Consider the following 16,248-nt stretch of genomic DNA (forward strand, 5'->3'; position numbering starts at 1 on the left):
AGAAAGGTTCAATTTTTTGTTGTTTTTTTTTTCTTATATACTTCTTATAGACACTCCATAGGTGGCCTCGTGATGTGCATCATGAAAAACAAAAGGTTGTTTAGTGATAGTTTGTTGCTGGGTGGGAAGGCCTGTGAATTAAGTGTCTACATTAAGTTGAAATACGAAAGACAGTAAACTGAACATTTATATTTTATTGGTTAGTGAAAAATAAAGAAAAATTGCCTGTATGGGGATGGAAACAGTGACATTCACGTAAGCGCGGTGCTTTATCAACCGCAATACCACTATTTGCAAAAGTTTTGTATAAAATAAATGATTCGTTTCCCCCCATGTTCTGACCACCAACATCTTTTTTCCCCCCCATGTTCTGACCACCAACATCTTTTTCCCCCCATGTTCTGACCACCAAAATCTATTTTTCCCCTCATGTTCTGACCACCAACATCTACCTTTCCCCCATGTTCTGACCACCAACATCTACTTTTCCCCCATGTTCTGACCACCCACTTCTACCTTTCCCCCCATGAAGTTTAAGCTAATAGTGGGAAATGAATTAAAAAAAAAACATTTTAAATATAAATCCATATGAACTCACTAAATTACAAGAATTTGTTTAAATATATTTACACGTATTCTTTACCCTGATGATAATATGCATTTAATTCACAAGTACCATTGTCTAGTCCTAACCAAACCTATTGGCTAGTCCTAACTTATCAGATATCTGTTAGCTAGTCCTAACCTATCAGATACCAGTTAGCCAGTATTAACCAATCAGATACCAGATAGCTAGTCTGAACAAATCAGATACATGTTGGCCAGTTCTAATCCACTTTTCTTTTTCTTATTCAAAACACCTGCTACTTAATTGTTCTTAAACATTCAAAGATGTGCTTTAAGAGATTAGATTTTAAGTTAATTTGAAACATATTTAAACATTTGCAAATAAAATATAATATCATTAATTAAAAACACAAAATGAAAACTATTCAAATTTTTAAATAGGGCAACTTTGGGAGGCACAGATGGGGGCCAATAAGATGTTTAACTTCGACCTGCTCACGTTTACAGAATTGAAAATTGTCTTTGATTTGACATGTTTTCTTGGTTAATCAAATCTCTAGATTCAAACGTCTAGGAAGGAAAATAAGATTAGGCTGTTGCGATTACAACATCAATCACTTTCGGTCGATCGGGGAGTCTGGGTAATAACCACAGCTGACATTTACAAGAAACATATTTTATGTTGTTGCGCTAACTAGACAACCAAACAAAACAGGTGATAGCGTGGACTGTGTAATATAAATGTAAATACTGTATAAGACATGTCTATGTTTCCAGACTAGTTCTCCTCCGAGTTTTAAACCGTAACCCACGATGAAAGGAGAGAGCATCTTTTGTTGGGAAAGTATATTCATCCCTTAACCTTCGGTATCATGAATTGCAGTCATTAGGCATTAGAGATTAGGCGCACCATTGGAGACACTTTATATTCAACGAGGCTACAAAGACAGTTTGTGTGAAAACACAAACTCAAAATCGGCCCCCGAAGCGGTCCACCCAGGCAGGTAAAAGGGCAGGTTTCAATATTTTCAGAAAGAACATCAGAATGAAATTCTATCAAAGACAAATGACAGAGAAGAATGGAGAAGGAAGGTTGACATATTGTGTTGTGCCCCAGCAATCCAGCAGACCAAAGGATATGTGAAAGTGAATGTGAAGTTAGATGTGAACCTGGACTAAATCATGTCTTATAATGAATATCTAATTGATTTAATTATTTTCAAAAGGGTCAATCTCTTATACAAATCCTCAAGAAAAAAAACATTTCCGTAAGAGTACTATTTAAAAAAAAATAGTTAAGTGTACTATATCCATATAGATATTGTTAACGTGTTATAGTTCACGCGATAATATGAAAAAACTACTAATTTTTTAATTGTTGTTTTAAATTATGTTCAACTTAAATGCATACTAAACAGATTTTTTGTTTAAAAAAAAAAGAAAACTTTTGTGTGTGTGTAAATGTAGTAGTAAGTATGACAGAACTTACAATAACTTAGCAATACAAATGTAATAAAAAAATTTTGTAAAAAAAAAATATAAAACCATTTGTATAAATGTTAAAAATATGATATATGTACATCTCCCCTTTTTAAAGAGCCTCCCGTGTTTGTTACTATTAATAGTGAATAGTTGTAAAAGTGGTGTATTTTTATGAAAAAAACTGCTTGCATAAGTGATTTTAAAAAATTAGATTTTTCGCTTTCAGAAAAAACAAGTAGCCGTTGCATCAAAACTTTGAATGGTCTAAAATATTATGGTGTCAGATTTTCAATATCTTTTCTAGTTTACGAGATCTAAACGGGACGGACGGGCGGACATTCCACACAAAACTAATAGCGTCTTTCCCCTTTTGGGGGTCGCTAAAAAGTAAAGTAATAAATTATTCGAAATAGAAATGTTGATTTCTAATAAAACCACAACCACGACATTTTAGGGCCCCCAACCAGCAGTAATAAGTACTTGCTACCAGCTTGATCAATATGCTAGATACACACAAAAAAGTGACCTTTTAACAACTTGCCACATAGTCTGACAAGAAAACGTGAATACTATGTGATGTACTCCGCCCATGTCAGTATTCCCACCCAGAGACCAGGTTTGTCTTCTTTTGTTCCAAACCAGCTTCTGGTCAACGAGTTGAATCGTTAAAAGGAATACAACGAGGAGAACAGGCATCTCAAAATAGACATACAGCAAAAGAAGTTTTTTCCACCTACTTAATATCATCTTGAGTGTAAGGCAGCCCACTACACTCACCTCCCTCACTGATTTGATTTTAGGCACATCAGCATAATTTAGGCCATGTCGTGTCTCCCTCACTCTTGACCAATCCCTTATACAAACATTCCAAGAGTTCTTGGACACTCGATACAAAAATTAGACGTGGGATAGGGAGTAGATCCATGGTCGAACTGGTTCTGGTCTCTCTCTAGTGGAGACACACTAGAATCATACTCGATGCCTAAATATCTAACTATTGGTCCACATCTTCGTTCAATTGTATTGATGCCGTGAATAGTTTCGTTTCAGTAATTGATCCAGTGAACAAGTCAGAGAGAATGTACACAAGACTGGGGAAGGAAACAACAAAAACAAATGTGGATACAAAGTGGAAGATTATAACGAGTGATGGTGATGGGGTTCTGGCGTCAGAATCAAAAATCAATACATCCACACACTTCTCGTTTGTTTGTTTGTTTTATTTATTCTACGGCGTTGTTGTTGCTTTTTATTTTAGTTTGATATTTTGTTTTTCAATTGGTTCAATAGAATTGTAGACATTTTGAGACAGATTTGAAGAGAAAGCAAAATGTTGGTCATTCAAAAGAGACACTGTGATGCACTTTTTCCCCCCTCTAAGAAAACAGCAATGGATGTGGAATTTAATGGATACTAAGTGTCGTGTAGCCTTTACTGTTCAAACATTAGCCATAAGATTATAGTAAAAACAAGGAAAACATTCCCCATGCCCAAAGGAGGCTACCTGGTGGCGGATAAAGCAGCAGGATTCACATCCACCCTACCCCGAAATCGACAGTTTTATATTTGCTGATAAATATTTTTAAAGAAACCTTTTTTTTTTAATTCACGTGAAAAGAGAGAGAGAGAGAGAGAGGATAAATATGAAATTATGAATATGGAGTGTGCATCTACAAATGTATAATACATTACCTTTATAACATAGCTTATGTCTATGAGATAGGTCTAGTTCAACGTAACTGTTATAATCAACAAACATTAATTAAAACATTTGCTATTAATAAACCACTAGATCTTTTGAATGAAACATTTAGTTCACGGGAAAAATTAAACTCCAGGTGTCTTGAACGGAGAAAATCGATCAAAACCTTTTTTTTTTCTTTATAATATTGTCTGCCCTTGACATAATGATGCAAAATAAGTTATTGTTCTTTAGCCACACCCTCTTCTACGTTTCCAGGTCAATCTTCAACCAATGGACGTAAAAAGGTCATTGGAGCTTTCATGCTAGTAGGGAAATTAATTCACATTTTTCTCAGTATTTATAATTTATTTATTTTGTATTTGTAAATATTGTAATATTATAAATATAGACCACACGGTCTGAAAGGGGAACTTGACTTAAATATTGTGGAATAGTTAGCAAATGTAGGTTAAAACAGTTTGTTTTTTATTTTAAAAACTTGCCATATCTGAATTAAATGCATTCGGTTGCAATTTCTAACAAATGTATAGCAGACGACAGACAGCAACATGTAATTTTAGTTACATATGAAAACAAATTTTTAAAAAATGGTTAAGACCTCGATGTGAAAGGTTAGGCCAAACATTCATTAATCTTAAGTCTAAAGTGTATTTTTCAACCAATCCTTTACTAAGCATTACCCGGAAGTGAATCAACAAGGTGTGTCAAAGTTCAAGCCTGAATAATGTACTTACAACAAAAGGTGGGGGCGTTGTTATGTTGGTATTTACTAGATGCTTGAGACCGTGACATAAAGCAAAGAATTATAGCTCAAAATGCTGAAGACTTAGGACTGGTCATTGGACCTGTCAAGTTGCTTCTTTTACGAAATTTCATTTTAGTTGGAAACTTTAAGACAATTTTAAACACTGAACAATAAAAATAAAATTTTTAAAAATATTTTTTTCCTCTAAACAAAGCTTATATTGAGTTAAATTATATCAATTTTTTTTTGTTGTGTGTTATGTACTGTTCTGTGCTGGTGTGCCAAACTGGATTAAAGGGAAACTCCGATGGTTTTGACAATTTTTTATATGTGTTTTGATCTACAGATAATGAATATATTTTTATTTTGTTTTTATTTGCAATAATAACTTAGTAATTGATATTTTTCTGACGTATTTTTCCTGCGCATCCAAAACGGTCAGACTTTCACCGGGTTTCTATTTGACGTCACACATGCCTGTTAATTTAATCTATTGACTTACTGTATAACGGAAAACCATTACAGTAACGTTTACATTCTTGTAAAAGAAATATATCTTCGTCTAAGCAGTTAACTAGATCTTGTAAGCAAAGAAAAAAATGCGTGTTAAAGGAGATTTACATGCTTGACTAACCACGGCAGGGTGTATCTTCTCGCCTGACCACTCAACAAACACTATCACTTGGATGTCTTGTCATGACTGACTACACGTCGTCTAGACTAGCCTTACACTGACCAGTTGGTTCGAATCAGTCAGACCTGCGATCTTTTTACTTCTTGGGACAGGGAGGGGCTTAGACGAAAATGTACTTTTTTTCTCGAGTTGGTTGTCCTAATGCTTTTAAATCTATCTATCTATATATAACTGTACCATAGCGCATGACTAGGTCGTTACTAAGCATAACAGCTGCTGTAAGAATGAAGCGATACGATTGGTCAAATCTAGTTTCCTTTTCAGTATTGTTGAGGGAAGTGACGTATGGCTAACCTAAAAACAAAATATCAAAGAACCCTGTTTTTTGGAGATGTCAAGAATTTACTGTCTTAATTATTAAATATAAATGTTTCTAAGCATTTAAATAAAAAATGGTAAAAAGTTTACTATTACAACTTTTTACTTAGAATTTAAATATGTCAATACCGATAACTCAAATTTGAAAAACCATCGGAGTTTCCCTTTAAAGTCTAGGTCAGTTGTGCGAGTGAGTGTGTGTGTGTCTACGGTATTGTTTAAACTGTATAGTCATTCTTGTTTAGTAAAAACCTTTGAAAGCAAAACGTTTTCCTAGAGCTCTATAGAAGGTAACTACAATTATGTCATTAATTTTTAAGAGACTAACGATTGGAAATGTTATTTTCGTTAAGCACTTTCATGCTTATAGCAATCACTTTTGGACCAGTTTGGAAAGGGAGGGGGAAAAGGGGGTTATCTGGGAGAAGTCTTGAGCTTCCTTGATGGAAAACCTATGTACTAGCCACTGAGCTATTTGAATACTAATAAAACAATTTCTCAACACAATGTTTATTTACCTAAGCCTTATATTTTCTATATATAAAAAAATTAATCATGCCTAATCTATTAAATAATTAGAATAATTGTGCAAGGTTTTAACTTGATCGAGACTGGAAAGTGAGAGAACTAACATGTACAAGATTCCACCCAGAGTGAGTTGATAGATGCTTTGAATAAAAATATAAAAGTACTATTTAAAAATTTACAATACCATCCCCACAATTAATATACCAGGCAAGGGATTTCTAATCAAAATGAATGCCACGTAATAAGGATTTGAGTTTTATTGAGCACTATTAGTTTCAATAAAATACCAACCTCGCATGTTAGAGATCTGAAAACAAATGTTACATTAAATCATAAACAATAGTCTTATAAAATCCAGAATGTTCTCAGCAATGTGAATAGCAATTTGCTACCAAACTGAATACAATTTTAAATATTTATATGAAATTCAACATTTCCGAGACCCACCCCCAACACCCCATTTTAATCCACATTTGAATAGAAAAAAATGTTTCTGGAGAATTACAGGCAACATACAAAATCAAGCATATAATGTATGATAGAGATACCAAGCATAAGACATATATAAACCAGACATGATATTTACACAACCAACCTTCCAATAGTGTGGCTTCCCAAGCGAGAAACCTAGTCACAGACTTTGATATCTCATGACAAGGGTATTCAATGGAGCATGATGACAAAACAATGTATACACATCAAATGTACCTTTAAAGGTTAGGGCTAAAACAATACTCAGTATTAAACGCTTTGCCAATAATATTAACAATTGGCCAGGTGTTAAAATGTTTATTAAATATGTATATTACACCACACCTGATGGCCACAATCTAATAACAATCACACACCTTCTGGGGTGAAAAAAAGACAACTTCACAATCAGACCATTCCACATTAAAGACAAAAAAAAATTTTCACAGCATAGTTCACATAACAAATTCTTACATTTTGTAAATGTTGAAAATTTGTTTTTTTCTTTTTGTTAGATAAAAATAGAAAACATAGAACAAAAAGAGCTGTCTCTAACACAAAATCAATAGCAGCAAACACTTTGTATGTTAATCACTCATGTCTGCCAGTGACTTCAAGCAAATATTATTTTCAATTTTTTCTGTTTACCAAAAACATTTCAAACGGTGTTTTAAATGTATAATTATTGCCAGATAAGGTATGAGGAGTCTAATATGACCTACTTAAGTCCAATTGTGCCCTAAGGCTATTTTTGGCTTCATGAAATTTGATTTAAAAAAAGAAAAAGGATGAATCACTTCAAAAATATTTAGATTCAGTTCAAGAGAAAAACTTTTTTTGAGAGGGAGGTTGTTGTTTTTTTCTAACTATAAGTCTAGATGCTATTTAAAGATTTAATATAATATAAAGATCTAAAACATGTATATTTGTGTGATTGGAAAGCCTGTCTCATCATTGGTAGGCAAGAACAATTTAAACTATAAATTCATTGTACCAGAAATAAATAAATAGATCTAGAGCCTAGTACCTGTGTACTCCAATAGGTCTAGATCTAGAATAGATATGAAAATTGAAATATTCTAGATCTAGACAATCTAGATAGATTTGATCTCTACAGTCTAGATGATCTAGATTTTAAAAGTCATCACTAGATCTAGTAAATCTAGAAGAGGATAGAATCTAGATCTAGACTAGATCTAGCTGAGACTAAGCCGTGTAAGTTGTCTTTACTAAGGCTAAGCCGATTCAATAAAATATTACGTAAAATTTTGTTGAACAAAAGCACACATATGGTCATCTCAATTGACAATTGCTTGCTGAAACAGGAAAGAATAAGGATTGTTGCCAAATTTTAAATAATCAACACTGTATACATTTACTGTCTACATTTATTTTTATATTTTAGATACAACCATGTTTTATGTTAGTAACCTCTTGACTCTAGACAAAATTAAACTTTTTCTTTCAAAACATTAAATTTAAATTAAAAAAATTCTTCATTCCAATAACAGGATTCAGAGCCTTAGTAAGCTGATTGCTCCAGAAATAGGGCCCCGCAATTTACGTAATAAAGCATATCACCATCAGTCACGTTACTGCTCTTGTCACAGGCTTTTAAAGATGTAGGACTTAAAGGTCTAAAATATTTAGTGTAGCGCACAAAAGACACAACTTTAATTAACCCACTGGCACCTATTAAATGTTATTCTAATGATCTAATTAATAGTAATAGTTTGTTTTTTTTTTTGTAAAAAAAAATTAGAAGAGGACCTCGCAAGCATCCATTAAATTGGGACCCCCAATTCATAAGGCCGGCCCTGACGGGATTACAATTTACAATATAAAAGCAAAGGATTACTTTATACTTAACTTTTAAAATACAAATTAGGTTGTAAACCACAAATCCTATATTTCTAGATAGATCTGAAATTCTAAATCTAAATATTATTTGTGATCTATATCTTAATGTGATACATGTTGATATGTGTATTTCAGTGGCGTAGCTAGGGTGGGGGAGGAGGGGGAGAATTTGAAAATCCCCCTGGGTCCCCACATGAGTGTTTTTTACATTAAAATTAAATATTATGCAAAATGCAGGGGCCCCCAAAGAGGTCAAGCCCCCCCAGGACCCCAAATGGAAAAGTCCTAGAATCTACTATGATTTAGATCTCTGATCTACACTACTCACAGTATCTCAGACCCTTCCCCCCCCCACCACGATCACACTCCTGTTTGTATTACATTATATAATATCATACTCATAGACCCCCCCCCCCCATCTCATTTGATGATTTGTAAGTTCACTTACATTACACTAATTATAGAATAGCTGATAGCAGACCCCTTATCACCCTTGCCCTTTTAGTTATAGGCTCTTATGGAAAATGGAAGTCTTCCTAGTCCTAGAGTAGACCCCTGACTGAAGGTCTACACTACACTCTACAGTCTACACTCTGTCTCTAGGTCTAGAAGTCACTCACTGACTGACTGTAATAGAAAATAGTATAGAACTATATATAAAAACCGACAATAGATCTAGAAAACGGGCTACTTACGTTCCTAAAGTATCTTTGAACTCATACTTCCGTCGTATATCAGTCTCTTTTAATTTTTTATCATTATCACTGTTTTTCTTGCCGAAGAGCGGCATGTTAAAATGAGAAGAACGTGTTAATCCAAGCAGTTAGTCTAGAAACCATGAGCAGTCAACAAAATTAAAGATTCGAAAAAATCAGTACTGAGTATCCCGCTACTTCGTAAGGCGTAGACGTGACACGGCCTTTATTTTCATTAGCTTCGTGTAGTACTCCCTCGCTCACATACAGCACTGTGCTTCGTTAAGTGTAAACTAACTCTAGTAATCTCAGCCATAACACAAGAGTCACGTGATTTTGTAGAGGGCGCTACCGTATTTTGCATACGTAATCATAAGATTTCCCTTTCAATATAACAGTAGAATCAGAAATACACACTATATTATATTATAGAGAGAGATCTATATTTATGATTCATTTTGTTAGCTTCAAGAAAACAATCACAACAATTTTTAATATGCAAGCAAAAAACACTTGAATATTGAATAAAATCTGGAATAAAACGTGTCTAATATGAATCTATTTATTATTGTAAGCAAAACCAACATCCACTGTACGATTTTTACGATTGTATAATATATAGAACAATAAAAACAACACAAGACACAGATATTTTACAAAGAGAATTAGATGAATTACAGAAATGGGAATCAAATTGGAGCAAAAACTAAAACAAATTAATTCCACTTATCTTATTCATGGCAAACCAGTAACACAGACTATAAAAACGCAAAATACCTAGGTGTTATAATAAATGAAAAACTGTCATGGAATCCACATATTGATGAAACTACAAAATAATCAAACAAAGCATTAGGATTTATTAAAAGAAATTTCTATAAATCAAATAAGAACATAAAACTAAAATGTTATTTAACCTTGGTTAGGCCAATAATAGAATATGCATCCTCTGTTTGGGACCCCTCAACTCAAGAAAACATTAAGAAACTAGAACAGACACAAAATAGAGCAGTGCGATTCATAACAAACGAATATTCACATTTGACTAGAGTAACACCTTTAGTAAAATCACTAAATTTAGAAAGCCTTCAGGACAGAAGGCTCAAAAGTAAAGTAGCAATAATACATAAAACACTGAACCATAATCTTCAAATACAAAAACAAAATTTAATAAAATACTCTGAAAGACACAAAGATAAAGGCACATTCCTCGTCCCATATGCTAGGACAAATTTGTACAAGTGCTCCTTCTTCCCTAGTGCTATTAGAGCATGGAATGGGTTGCCTGAGCTAGCCAGGAAAACCAGTGACTTGGCAGAATTTAAGTCATTGGTTAATATGCATGACTAAATGCATGACGCGTAGGGTACGTAATCATCTTCTTTTTTGAAGTAACGTCTGTATTATATAAGATAAGAAGATTTAGGTCTGTTTTAATCTTGACCCACGGGCCGATTGAGGACAAATTTAAATGTAACTGCAGACCATATGTAAATACAAATAGCATTGAAGAAGTTATTTTTTTTAATTAACCTATTCTTCCTTTTTGAAATTAGTGGTAGTCTAATTTTTTCTTATTCTATTTATTTATTGTAATGCTTCAATATTGCAAGGAGTCTTTCGTGTGAGGTTGCACTACAATCAAGTTGATCATCAGTGTCGTAGCATCCATGGCGCGAAGGGGTTCAATGAACCCGGGCCCCTCAAACAATAGGGGCCCACAGCCACTATAGATAGCGGATCCTTCAGTGAAGTCCAGTAGGGCGTCGGCGCCGTAGGCGCCATTATCCCGTAGGTAGTTAGAAAGGCTTTTATCCAACCACCAGGCCTGGACATGGGTCTCTTCCCCCCTGTCCTGTCTGAGGGCTCCCAACGGTAGACGGCCATATCGGTTGACTGGGCGAGACCGGACCGTGCCGTGTACACAGCGCACCGTCCCTGGCTCTTGCACCACTCGCTATAAGTGGTCGAGAACAGTGCTAACTGCGGGGAGCTTGTCTCATATTCCTATACTGTAACCGCCACAATTCCGTGCGAAGGTCGCCACTCCAGGCTCCTGGTTCTGATGACGACTTCCTTGTGGAACGGCGTGGCGGACTTTTTGGACTGGGTTCCGGGCGTTTTTTCCATCCCAACCCCGAGTGAGAGAAAAAAAAAAAAAAAGCTCACCCAAGGAAGCCCGGCCGGGCCTAGTTCGCTACTCGTTCTTAGCCTATCTAGTTTCCATCGTGCACCCACTAGACGTATCCACCGGAGGGCCACGCTGAGGCGACGGGTAGCTGGAATTCCTCCGGACTAGCGGATCCAGAACTTTGGAGTGGGGGGGGGGCGATTTTTTTTCAAACCCTAACCCTAACACCCAGTAAACCCTAACACTATGCATAAACGTGCGTACAGCACATATATATATGAATAAAAAAATCAGTGTTTCTCAACCTTCGGCGAAAAAAAAAACAAAACAGTAATGTTGAGGCCTTTCTCTTGATAGCTTACGGGTCTGGGGAAGCGCTTTAAGCCTCTCCAGTGGGGTTCGGGGCAAAGCACCGACGCCAAAAGCGTTTTCTTGCATTTTAACCGCAGAAACGCATTCGGCGAATCCCCGACTCCAAATGCGATTTCTTGCATTCTTCACTGCAGAAACACATTCTCCTGACACCTACAACTAATTATTCATCCTATTAAAAAAGGACCTTTTGAATAATGTTTTACTTGAAAAATATTCTAATATGAAATTATAGGCCTTTACTGCAATAAAACCTGTTTGAAGATGCCCCACATATTTAGATTAAGGCTTTGAGGATCGCCGCCGAAAAAAAAATATTCGAAAAATACTATTATTAAAAAAGCTCATTTGTAAGTAATACATTTTGTTCAATAGGCCTGTTAGTAACTTTGTTTTGTTACAGAACTATAATTCAAAGCTCTAACAAAAAAATTCGGAAGTGGGAGGAGAAATTAAATGGACCAATTAGATTCTACTCTAATTTTTTTTCCATTTTTAGGATTCAAGCATAAACTGTGAGCTATAGTCCCAAATTTGTTTAACTAGAAAAATATCTGATTGAGTAAAGGTTAGAAAAAGTCGACTAGCAAAAGGAGATTTGGGTCAAGAACTCATCTCAATCGTTTCTTGTATACTGACACATTTCGTATGAATTCTAAATTTTCCAAAGCAAAGTCTTTCTTTTAAAAAATATGATAAATTCATGTAAAATTACATACACTCTGTCGCCATATGTTTTCTTCTGAGAAGGGGTGGGGGCGATAGAGTGAAAACGATTAATCGTCGCTCTTTTTATAATTTCTGCTAATGATATAAGCATTTAATTTATAGCATATATAAATTATATTGATGGCAGATTTTTTAAAAAAAATTGTTATTTCTTAACTATAATACAAAAAGAAAAAGTTTTGGTTTGCCCGATGGGTGGAAGGCGATTGCACTTATCGCTCCTCCCACCTGTTGCAACCCATTTTCATTTTTTATTTACTAATGATAAAAATTTGAGATTAGAGTCTGGTGCGACATAATATACAAATGAGTTCAAATATCAATACATAGCTTATGTTATATAGATATTGAACTAATTTTGTACACAAACTATGATTTCTCTATAAAAATAGGACCGCCCCCCCCCCCACTCAGAGGGCTAGAGTGAAGAGGGTAGTAGATGCAATGCCCCCCCCCCTTTTAACACAGAATCGGCCAAGGTACCAGAAGGGGAGCGACATAATATAAAAATTATATTTTAATTCAAACAATTTTTTTCATAAACTATGATTTCCCCGTAAAAGAAGGACCGCCCCCCTCTCAAAGGGTTTAGGTGGTAAGAGCAGTAGAGGTATTCGCCCCCCACCCAATCGACCAACAGGGTAAGGACATAATATAAAGATCGGTTAAAACATCAATAACAAGTTTTAATCATATAGATATTTAATTAATTATTTAATTAATTATAGATATTTAATTGATTCTGTTAGCAAGCTGTGATTTCTACAAATAAATTGGATCGCCCCCCCCCCCCACTAGAAAGTGTACGGGGGGGGGGAGGGAGGGATTGATGCCATCGCCCCCTGCCGACCCTACCAAATCGGCCAACATACTAGAGGAGGGGGGTGGCGAAATAATCTAAAAATAGGTTGAAATATAAATAATTAGTATATATTATTAACATAAGTAATAAATTCGTATACAAATATTGTGAATTCTATACTAAAATTCCTCCCTCCCCCCCCCCCTGGTTCCGCCAGTGCCCACAGCTGTGGCGTAGCAACCATGACGCGAAGGAGCTCATTACGCTTGGGCCCATGCCTCAAGGCCAGTTGGGGCCCACATTAGAACTTAGGAAGAACATTTGTTTGTTCATTTGAAACACTTTTAATTAGTTTAACTCTGTTAAGAAGTTGTAAAAACATTGACTTTTAAGACACTATTACTTATATGCAGTCCTAACTGAATCAAACGTTATGACATAATTAATTACTTTTTTAACAAAAAAGTACGATCTTTACATTGGAATGTAATTTAGATTACTCATTTTTTGTCACACACTAAATTTGTCTTATTGGCAGGAGAGGAGCCCATCAAGATGTTCTTGAGCCCGGAGTACTGGTGTGATATTTACTTGTGTAGGAGGCAGTGGTTACGTCCTATAGTCCTCGCATTACTGGTGTGATATTTACTTGTGTAGGAGGCAGTGGTTACGTCCTATAGTCCTCGCATTACTGGTGTGATATTTACTTATGTAGCAGGCAGTGGTTACGTCCTATAGTCCTCGCATTACTGGTGTGATATTTACTTGTGTAGGAGGCAGTGGTTACGTCCTATAGTCCTCGCATTACTGGTGTGATATTTACTTATGTAGCAGGCAGTGGTTACGTCCTATAGTCCTCGCATTACTGGTGTGATATTTACTTGTGTAGGAGGCAGTGGTTACGTCCTATAGTCCTCGCATTACTGGTGTGATATTTACTTGTGTAGCAGGCAGTGGTTACGTCCTATAGTTCTCGCATTACTGGTGTGATATTTACTTGTGTAGCAGGCAGTGGTTACGTCCTATAGTCCTCGCATTACTGGTGTGATATTTACTTGTGTAGCAGGCAGTGGTTACGTCCTATAGTTCTCGCATTACTGGTGTGATATTTACTTGTGTAGCAGGCAGTGGATACGTCCTATAGTCCTCGCATTACTGGTGTGATATTTACTTGTGTAGCAGGCAGTGGTTACGTCCTATAGTCCTCGCATTACTGGTGTGATATTTACTTGTGTAGCAGGCAGTGGTTACGTCCTATAGTCCTCGCATTACTGGTGTGATATTTACTTGTGTAGCAGGCAGTGGTTACGTCCTATAGTCCTCGCAGTACTGGTGTGATATTTACTTGTGTAGCAGGCAGTGGTTACGTCCTATAGTTCTCGCATTACTGGTGTGATATTTACTTGTGTAGCAGGCAGTGGTTACGTCCTATAGTTCTCGCATTACTGGTGTGATATTTACTTGTGTAGCAGGCAGTGGTTACGTCCTATAGTTCTCGCATTACTGGTGTGATATTTACTTGTGTAGCAGGCAGTGGTTACGTCCTATAGTCCTCGCATTACTGGTGTGATATTTACTTGTGTAGCAGGCAGTGGTTACGTCCTATAGTTCTCGCATTACTGGTGTGATATTTACTTGTGTAGCAGGCAGTGGATACGTCCTATAGTCCTCGCATTACTGGTGTGATATTTACTTGTGTAGCAGGCAGTGGTTACGTCCTATAGTTCTCGCATTACTGGTGTGATATTTACTTGTGTAGCAGGCAGTGGTTACGTCCTATAGTCCTCGCATTACTGGTGTGATATTTACTTGTGTAGCAGGCAGTGGTTACGTCCTATAGTCCTCGCAGTACTGGTGTGATATTTACTTGTGTAGCAGGCAGTGGTTACGTCCTATAGTTCTCGCATTACTGGTGTGATATTTACTTGTGTAGGAGGCAGTGGTTACGTCCTATAGTCCTCGCAGTACTGGTGTGATATTTACTTGTGTAGCAGGCAGTGGTTACGTCGTATACATCTACAGTCTCTGGCCATCACCTAAATTAAAATTTGACTAACACTAATAGTCCAATATTTAAACTACATGCTTACATATTACTTCCTAATGTGTCTTAAAACGAATAGAAATTAATTAATAATATCGTTTTATCCCGTGCTTTTAAGAATGTGCCTTATACTGTCTCTAATTCAGTCACAAGAAGCACTGGCACTTGATTTACAACATCAATTCGGTCCAACACCAAGCCGTATTTATGTCATCTCTCATTTAGCTCGAGCCTGTCTTTATAGTTCTTTATAGATAGACTTGAATAATAAATATAACTGTCTAAAATTAATCTTGTTTGAAGAAGCAAACATATGCCGAAATTTCGTACAACAAAGTAGCGCTGACAAAATGGTGTCTTTAAAATAGCACCAAGGGGGGAAAAAGCGCGGACTGTATCTCATATCAAATATGCCTTGATCTAAAAATCATATTTATCGGGAGGCAGCAGAGGTTTGAATTCTGAGTTTTCCTTCTCCCTCGGGCAGGAGTAACTCGTTAGCTTTAGGTGGCAACTAACCTTTTGTCCTACACGTTAAGCTTCTAAACGTTATCACCGACAGCACCTCGGGGGTGGGAATGGGGGCTGGGGGAGCGAGACAGCGGGTAGATTGGTCATGAGGCTATAATCTCCAAAATCTCCATAAGCACTAACTCAGATTTAACAATATCTGTTTCAGAACAGAAAAGAAATAAGATTCTAGAACCAACATGTTAGACACATGCAGATCTAGGTAGTGTAAAAGACTGAATCATTAATTTCAAAAACAAAATGCTGCACATATTAGAATGACTGGTTGTTGACACGTTAGTCCTGGGTTCGATCCCCATACTAAACAATTTTTGTCAAGGACAAATGAAATATAAATGTTAAATGTTTTCTTGGAGGTTCAGCGAGTGCCGATTTAAATTATTCTGACAGCGGATTCAAGCGGTGGTTGATTTTGAAACCAATACGATGCAATGCCCACACATTCACATCGTATGACCTCAAAACCATCCATTCGAATTACTATTTTTTTTTAAAAAAAGGTACCATCTTTACATTGGAATGTCTTTACATTTAAATTACTCAATTTTTGTCACACACTAAATTTGTCTTATTG

General features: G+C 36.0%; 1 protein-coding gene across 1 annotated transcript in view; it reads right to left on the reverse strand.

The window, feature by feature from the left end:
• LOC106070996 (calcium/calmodulin-dependent protein kinase type 1-like) overlaps positions 1 to 9,400 on the reverse strand; it is a 52,751-nt gene extending 43,351 nt beyond the window's left edge. Inside the window, exon 1 of the mRNA XM_056027861.1 lies at positions 9,066 to 9,400. Coding sequence (XP_055883836.1) covers positions 9,066 to 9,160 — 95 coding nt within the window. The 5' untranslated portion in view covers positions 9,161 to 9,400. The remainder of the gene's footprint in view (positions 1 to 9,065) is intronic.
• Between the last annotated feature and the right edge of the window lie 6,848 nt (positions 9,401 to 16,248).

This window comes from Biomphalaria glabrata, chromosome 4 (genome assembly GCF_947242115.1).
Source record: "Biomphalaria glabrata chromosome 4, xgBioGlab47.1, whole genome shotgun sequence".
In the NCBI taxonomy this organism is placed as follows: domain Eukaryota; kingdom Metazoa; phylum Mollusca; class Gastropoda; family Planorbidae; genus Biomphalaria; species Biomphalaria glabrata.